General features: G+C 31.0%; 1 protein-coding gene across 1 annotated transcript; it reads left to right on the top strand.

The window, feature by feature from the left end:
* The first annotated feature begins 269 nt into the window (after window positions 1-269).
* Window positions 270-3,085, top strand: LOC120182998 (U-box domain-containing protein 4-like). The gene is made up of 2 exons (XM_039187805.1): window positions 270-658; window positions 2,026-3,085. The coding sequence occupies exons 1-2, from the start codon at window positions 366-368 to the stop codon at window positions 2,840-2,842; spliced, it is 1,110 nt and encodes a 369-aa protein (XP_039043736.1). The 5' UTR covers window positions 270-365; the 3' UTR covers window positions 2,843-3,085.
* The last annotated feature ends 4,787 nt before the right edge of the window (window positions 3,086-7,872 follow it).

The following is a 7,872-nucleotide window of genomic DNA, read 5'->3' as shown; positions in this document are numbered from 1 at the left end:
ACATATTATAATGTAATAGGTAAATTTGCAATGCTATCAATATAAATATACCGATTTACTTATAAAATAGGTAAATATAAGCGCTACCTAGTATGTTATTATACTTTATAATATTTCTGGTTAAATAATATAATATAACCAGTCAAAATTTTAATCGATCACTTATTTAATCGATCACGCGGTATATTAACCGTTTTTTTAGACGCCGCACCACATAACTACCCTGGTTTATACTGCACCTCTTAAAAGAAAGCAAACCAACCTTTTAATTTCTGTCTCTCGCTCCTCCTCTTTACTTTCACTCGGATTTTTTTTCTTTTCTTTCTTTCTCTCCCACCAGTACCACCGACTCTTTTCTTCTTCCAATGGAAACCACCGCAGCCAACCAAAGCCCTTCTTCGTCGGACGTGGATGTCACGCCGCGTGGAGAAACCTCTGCCGTCCTTCGAACCCTGCAATTAATCCAATACGACGACCCCGATTCCAAGCTGCAAGCCGCCAAGGAAATCCGCCGTCTCGCCAAAACTTCCCAGAGGTGTCGGCGGCTCCTCGCCGACTCTGTTATCCCACTCGTTTCTATGCTACGAGTTGATTCACCCGAGTCCCACAACGAGCCCGCCCTTCTCGCCCTCCTTAACCTTGCCGTTAAAGACGAAAAGTACGTTCACCCTTTAATAATCTCCTCCTCAACCAGCGTTTATTTATTATGAATGGAGTTTTCTAACCTGTTTGTTTCAAATTACTTTTTTTTACTGATTCGGGGTTTTTAGAATAGTGTAATGGTTTTGGGTAGTTTGTATTGGGAATCGGAGTTTCGTAAAGTATTAATCTTCACGTTGATTACTATTTATTTTAGATGTTTCTATTTTTTCTTTCTTTTTCAACATAAGAAAGAATAATAATTTATACTATATTTCCTTATCGGGTATTCAGAAAATCCGCAGAGCATCAAAATATAATTTCGCTTTTCCCCGGAATGTTTTGACCAGTGGAGGATGCACTGAACCTCATCTGACTAAGTGATATCTATTATTTTAGAAAAGTGATTAAATTTAAGTTAATGTGTTAAGTAAAAAAATATATAATTTTTGTATATCCATTGTTTTTAAGAAAAAAATTAAAATTTTGAACCTCTGTTCTTAAATTTTTGGATCTGTTTTGACAGTACAATTTAATGATTAGTATGTATTTTTTATGAATAATAAGAAGAAATGAATTGCATAAGGCTAATTTTCTTCTCGTTTATGGTGAAGATGAATTTAATTTTGGGATTATTCCTTTACAAAGAATTAGGTGCTGCTTTTAGTTTTGGAGGGTGTATGTATTTTTTTATTAATTTGATTAAAAAGTGTAGTTGTTCTTCTTTATTGAGATTTTCCTTTTTCTTTCTGTTATCTTCTAGCTGAAGTTATCATTTTGACAGCAGGATTCGTTTGGTGATGGAGGGTATATACTTCTCTCCCAAGAGGAGGATTTAAATCCATCCATTGTTTACCTTTAGGGACTTGTTAAATATAACAAAGCATTCCTCTTGTTTCCTTAAAAATGAAGCAATCCAATAGGATTAATTAAAAGCTTCTGGATTTATAATCGCAGATTAATTAAAACTTCTATTTGTTAACTAATTGAGTAAACCTATATCATTCTACGCTTTTTCTTCAAAACACTATAGGATATTGTCTAGTGTTCATAATTCAAATTTCGTTTTGGTCTGCTCAAAAAGTAGAAAACCGTATTGAAGTAAATTTCTTGTTACTCAAGTTTTCCTTGTAATCAAATGATTGATCTTATAAATAGAGATAGGAATCGGTCGTCTAAGACTCTAAGGTGTGCGGTTAAGAGAGAAACTGTGAGATGATCTTACAAATAGAGATGTAGACAATGATCTTGGTTTTTTATTGCCTAGAGAATTTGCAAGCATGAGGAAATCATTATAGAAACTTTAATCCAATCTGACAGGAATATTTTGATGCATGAGTGAATTGAAAATGTTATTAAAACATTGTTTTGCATCAAATTGTGCAGGAATAAGATGAGCACTGTGGAAGCAGGTGCATTGGAGCCAATCATTAGATTCCTTCAAAGTGATAACTTAAACCTGCAAGGTTCTGCAACAGCAGCGTTGCTCACTCTGTCAGCTTCTGTCAATAACAAGACGATTATTGGCGCATCCGGTGCCATTCCTTTGCTTGTTCATATGCTTAGACATGGACCCACACAATCTAAGGTTGATGCTGTGACGGCTCTATCCAATCTCTCCACACATCCTAACAACCTTACCGCCATAAATGAAACCGGTCCCATCCCCTCCATTGTTAGTTTACTGAAAGCCTCGAAAAAGTCTTCAAAAGCAGCCGAGAAATGCTGTTCCGTGATAGCATCCTTGGTGTGTTTCGATGAAGGAAGAACCGCTTTGGCAGCTGAAGACTGCGGAATATTAGCAGTCGTCGAGGTGCTCGAGAACGGCACTCTCCAAGCCAGGGAACATGCTGTTGGGGCACTGCTGACAACATGCGAGAGTGACCGATGTAAATATAGGGAACCGATTCTTAGAGAAGGTGTGATTCCTGGACTGTTGGAGTCAACGGTGCAAGGAACACCCAAGTCCCAGACGAAAGCCAAGTCACTTTTGAGGTTATTGAGGGAGAGTCCGTATCCGAGATCCGAGCTTCAACCTGACACAATAGAGAACATCGTTTGCAACATAATATCTCAGATGGATGGAGAGGACCAATCTAGTAAAGCAAAGAAGATGGTGGCTGAGATGGTCCAAGTCAGCATGGAGCAGAGCTTGAGACATTTACAGCAGAGAGCTCTAGTTTGCACCCCAACTGATTTATGATCGCTTCCGTTTTCCTTTTTTTTTTGGTGGTGTTTTGTTACGTAAAGAAGTTACCATATAGTGAAAGATGCCAGTCCAGTCCAGGCCGTTTGTGGTGGTGTCGGGTGACTGGTAAAGGAAAGTGTGAATAAACTGGAAGTTATATGATGGTGTACGCATGTATATACTCTAGTTTGGTTGTATAGAAACTGTCATATGTTGTAATACATTATACAATCAATCAAGTTCTTCTCCCTTTCTCCATGGTTTGTAATTGGATATGATTTTTTTCCTTCAATTAAATTTTACGTTCGAGTGTAGGGGGTCATTAATGGACCGTTGGGAAGTGTACGTCCTTGAAAATTTTAAAATTTCATATATATTTTTTAATATTTTCTGTTAAGAATATATTGAAATTTCATATATTTTTTATATTTTCTATTAATCATATATTTTTATCTCTGAATTTTTTTATAAATTTATCTTTTTTTAATATTACAAGTCGGCCCAGCCCATATCATAAAATTATTTAAGAAGTCACCTGGACCTAAAATTCAAGAATGTCAGCGTCCAGTGGCAGTGGATTCTTATTGGAACAGGTTGCACATCAGTTGTTGAATTGTTGTTTTATTTATTAATGATGGACAAGTCAAATTAAATGGCTGAGAATTTTTCCCAATTGGGAAGTCCAAAGTGGATAAGTTTTCATGCTTTCTGAACGGTCCAAGTATTCTCTCAAGTAATCATCATCATCCTTATGGTGAGACGCAATTGGTCAAGTAATGAGCACCGCAGGTACTAATATCATTGGGAAACTTGTCTCTCGCTTAAACAAAAATGGAAGAAAAGGTAGCTACAAGTTTATCAAGGGATACGATCATTCATTTGTTTAGCTGAAAGTTGTGTGCAAATAACAAAGTCTGATTTTTGAAATTGGGACGGAGACCCTTGAATGTCAGACTTATGATTCTATATTAGAAATTACGAATATTATTAATTTTAGATTAAAATGAATTTATAAAATTTTAAAATTGAAAATATATTATTAATAAAAAATATAAAATTTCTAAAGATAGTTGTCCTTTAATCAATCTCTAGGAGAGTTGTCTCACGAGGGTGGGTTAGGCGATCCACCTTATTTAAGAACCAGGTGTAATCTGAGGTTTGGTTGGGCCCATCTTAATTAAGCACTCTCATTAAATCCGCTATCTTGTCTTTGGAATTGTTAGGTTAATATGTATTGAACCTGTAAGGCCTTCCCACGTATGGTAAAAGGTGAGGCATTCAAGGTTTTTTACTTTTAGAAAATATATGTTATTTTATTTTTATTTTTTTAGAAAATAGAAAATGACGAAGAAAATGTGTTTGTTTGTAAAATTTGAAAAATGATTTATAGAAAATAAAAATAAGTGAAAATGTGAAACTTAAAAAAAGATGTTTTCATTATTTTCATTAAAATTGTTTTGAAAATTTGAAAAATAAAGTGCATAACTAATATTTTGATATAACAAATAAAGGCAAAATGTTTTTGGACTAAATTGAATTTATTAAAAGTTTTCATCAAAATAATTCAAAGTCCAATCAAAACTTAAAATGAGTATTCCAACATATAAAAACAAGTTCAAGACACTTTAATGTGACCAACACCTATCGAAGCAATCAAACACAAGAGAAAAGCTTTTCATTCTTTATTTCTCTTTCTCTTGTAAATATTTGTGTTTTTGTGAGCTTTAATTTGTAAACACATTCCTTTTTAGATGTTTTATTCTTTACAATTCTTTTCCTTTGTAAAGGGGTTTCGGTTCTAGCTTAGCCTTTGAAAAGCTAGGGAGTTGTAAATGTTACTCTTGATCCTTGAAAAAGAAAGAATAAATTAGTGGATTTGTTGGAAAATCCTAATTGAAGAGCTTAGATAGTGGATGTGTACTTGGTTGATAAGTCAAACCACTATAATTCATTGTGCAAAATTCTCTATCTTTATACTCCTTATTTCCTAAATTTTAAATTATCAATTCACCCTCTCTTGACACATTTTCGGTTGATCAATCGAGTTTCATAAAGCCTAACATAAAGAAATATGATATCTGGAGTTTTAACTTAACTTACACAAGTTTAAATCATTCTAACAATAATTTTTTGATTTAATGATATTTAAAACCCTCAAATTTTTTAAAAAATTCAATATGGTCCCTAAACTTTTTTTACACTCAATGTAGTCCTTAAATTAATTTTTTAATAATTTAACTTTGCATTATTTTTATATTTATTGTATTGAATATCTTAATAATTATTTGTATTTTTAATCTAAATATATATTTTTATTTTTATTTTAAAATTTAAATAAGTCCTTAAAATTTCTAAATAATCAATTAAGTACATTTACCACATCATCTTCATCGAGTACTACCACAACAATATCGTGAACTATTACATCAATATTGTAGATCACCATATAAGTTTGTGAATTGTCATATAAGCATCGTGACGATCAACGTTTGATTCCTCTATTTAAAGGGTTAGATTATGTTTTCTAAGTTTAAGATCATATTTGATACAAAAAACGTTCAGGGACTACAATAATTATTTTTTTCCAAAATTTTGAGGGTCTCAATTATCACTCAACATATTTTTTTTGTGTTAATGACATTTTTGTGTGCTATTGCTTATAACAATATTTTTGTGTATTTTTTAAATTTAATTGATGTTCAATATGCATTAACATTATATTCTTATTATAAACTAAAATAATTTTTGTGTCATGAAATTTCTTATCAATTTATTAAAAAATAATATTGGATGATGGGTAAATCCCTAAATTTTTATTCTAATGGCTAGGGGTGTTCAAAAACACCCAAATCGTTAACCGTAACCGTTAACCGGTATAACTGTTACATTTAACATGTTAATTAACTGAACTGTTAATATTAAATGGTTTCAGTTAACTGAACCGATAAAAATGATGGTTAACGGTTAAGGATACGGTTACAAGTGTTGATAAACGGTTAACCGTTAAGAAATTAAATTTATAATTATATTTCTAATTTATTATATTTTTATACAAATAACTTAATATAATTTTCTATTATTTATAATTTATATATATATTTAATAAAATTTGTATACAAATAATTTAATATGTATATATGTTTATCATTTTTAATTTTTATTTCTTTGAAAATATAGAAATATTCTTACACCAATATAATTATTTGTTTATTGTTAGGTACTAATATATTTGTAGATGTACATAATTATATCAATGTAAGTATGGATTAAGTACTATATTTTTATTTTATTTTATTTACTTACATCGGTGTAAATACGTGTTAAGTTATATATTTTTTGTAGTATAAATTATGAAATTTTTTGATAAATAATTGAAATAGGTTAACCTACGGTTAACCTGTAATCGAACCGTTAATAATGATTAACCGTTAGCGATTAACCGTTTCTTAACGATTAGGTTACGGTTAGAAAAATCTCATAATCGTTATAATGGTTAACCGACTGCTTAGGCTAACCGGTCCATGAACAACCCTACTAATGGCCCTATTGGGCCAAAAAAGCTTGCTCCGTCACTGGTTTAGAAAGTTATTGGCCCAAAGTTTGAATTCCAGTACATTTTGATGGCGTCTTTTGGTGTTAGGGTCATACTGTCGGTGGGTGTTTATTGGGGCCGAGTATCCTGCCCTCCTCTTTAATATTTGCATTGTTCTTTTCATTATCTAAAGCTTGGATAAACTAAGCCTCTATTTGGTGGACACTCTTGGATTTGTTTCAAGAAAACCAAGCCAATTCTCAGTTTAGACTTTAGACGCCATTGAAGATCTTGAATTTTGGGTAAATATTTTCTTTCCTATGGTTCTTGTTCATTTCACCTACAAAAAAATAAATTATTTTTTTTACCATTTAACAACAATATTTTAGTGGATCAAATTTGATTTAATCTTTTTGCTAATATGACACATGTTAAGTTATTGTTTTGATACAATCGGAAATTTTAATAATTATAATACAATTTTTTAAATTTCAATGGTGGAAAAAAAAAGCTATCTAAACATTAATTACCATTAGTAGTTTACCCTAAATGAAAATCGCGGCCTAATCCAAAAACGATAATTGAAGTCCACAAACTTTAATATGTATTATTATTATGGGTCTAATTACACTCTCACTATCTATATTCTTTGCACTTTTGAAATTAGCCTCTTCGTAGTTAAATTTAAAAAAAAAACAATCAACAAATTCATATTCAATGATTGTTATCGATCAAACTTTAATTTTTTAAATCAAAAACTAAAAACAATAAAGGGCTAAAAGGTCATTTTTGTCCCTATAATAAATTCAATTTATTATTTTCACTCCTATCGTTTTCTCTCTCATTATTTTAGCCCTCGAAGTTGTCTAGGATGTTTATCCTAACCCTTAAAGCCAGTTAACTATTTTGATTAACATAATAGTGAGTCTTCTGCGTTTGTGTATTAAGGGATTAGGTTAAAATATTTGTTAAACACAATGATTAGAATAAATCCCCAAAATTTTATTATTTATTTTGGTAAAATTAGGGGAATAGGACAATTTTTGAGATTTTTTCTAACTGTTATATTAAACGATTTTGTTAGTTAAATCGGACAACGAACTTCAAGGGCTAGGATGAATATCCTAAACAACTTTGAGGACTAAATTGATACAAAAAGACAATAGGAACGAAATTAATAAATTGAGTTTATTATAAGAATAAAAGTGATCCTTAAATGAAAAATAAAATTAAAAAGTTCAAAGGATACAAAGATCAGGACATAGTTAAATCTATCATTTTAGTTTTTAAATATTTCATAAGATTGTAATGACACGTTGTTCTTTCAGCTTATAAAATTTAAATATTCAACTGAAAAAAAGGAATAATTATTTTTAAAAAAGAAAAAAAAACAACAACACTCACAGAAAAGCACATCATCTCATGCATTTGTATATTAAACGATTTAATTTCTAATTTTAATATTACAATAACTTTCTGTTGAAAAAAAGTCGAATAAATTATGAGAAGGAAA

The sequence above is a fragment of the Hibiscus syriacus genome, unplaced genomic scaffold (assembly GCF_006381635.1).
Source record: "Hibiscus syriacus cultivar Baekdansim isolate YM2019G1 unplaced genomic scaffold, ASM638163v2 tig00112738_pilon, whole genome shotgun sequence".
NCBI classification, from domain to species: Eukaryota; Viridiplantae; Streptophyta; class Magnoliopsida; order Malvales; family Malvaceae; genus Hibiscus; species Hibiscus syriacus.
This window is presented reverse-complemented; position numbering and strand designations above follow the sequence as displayed.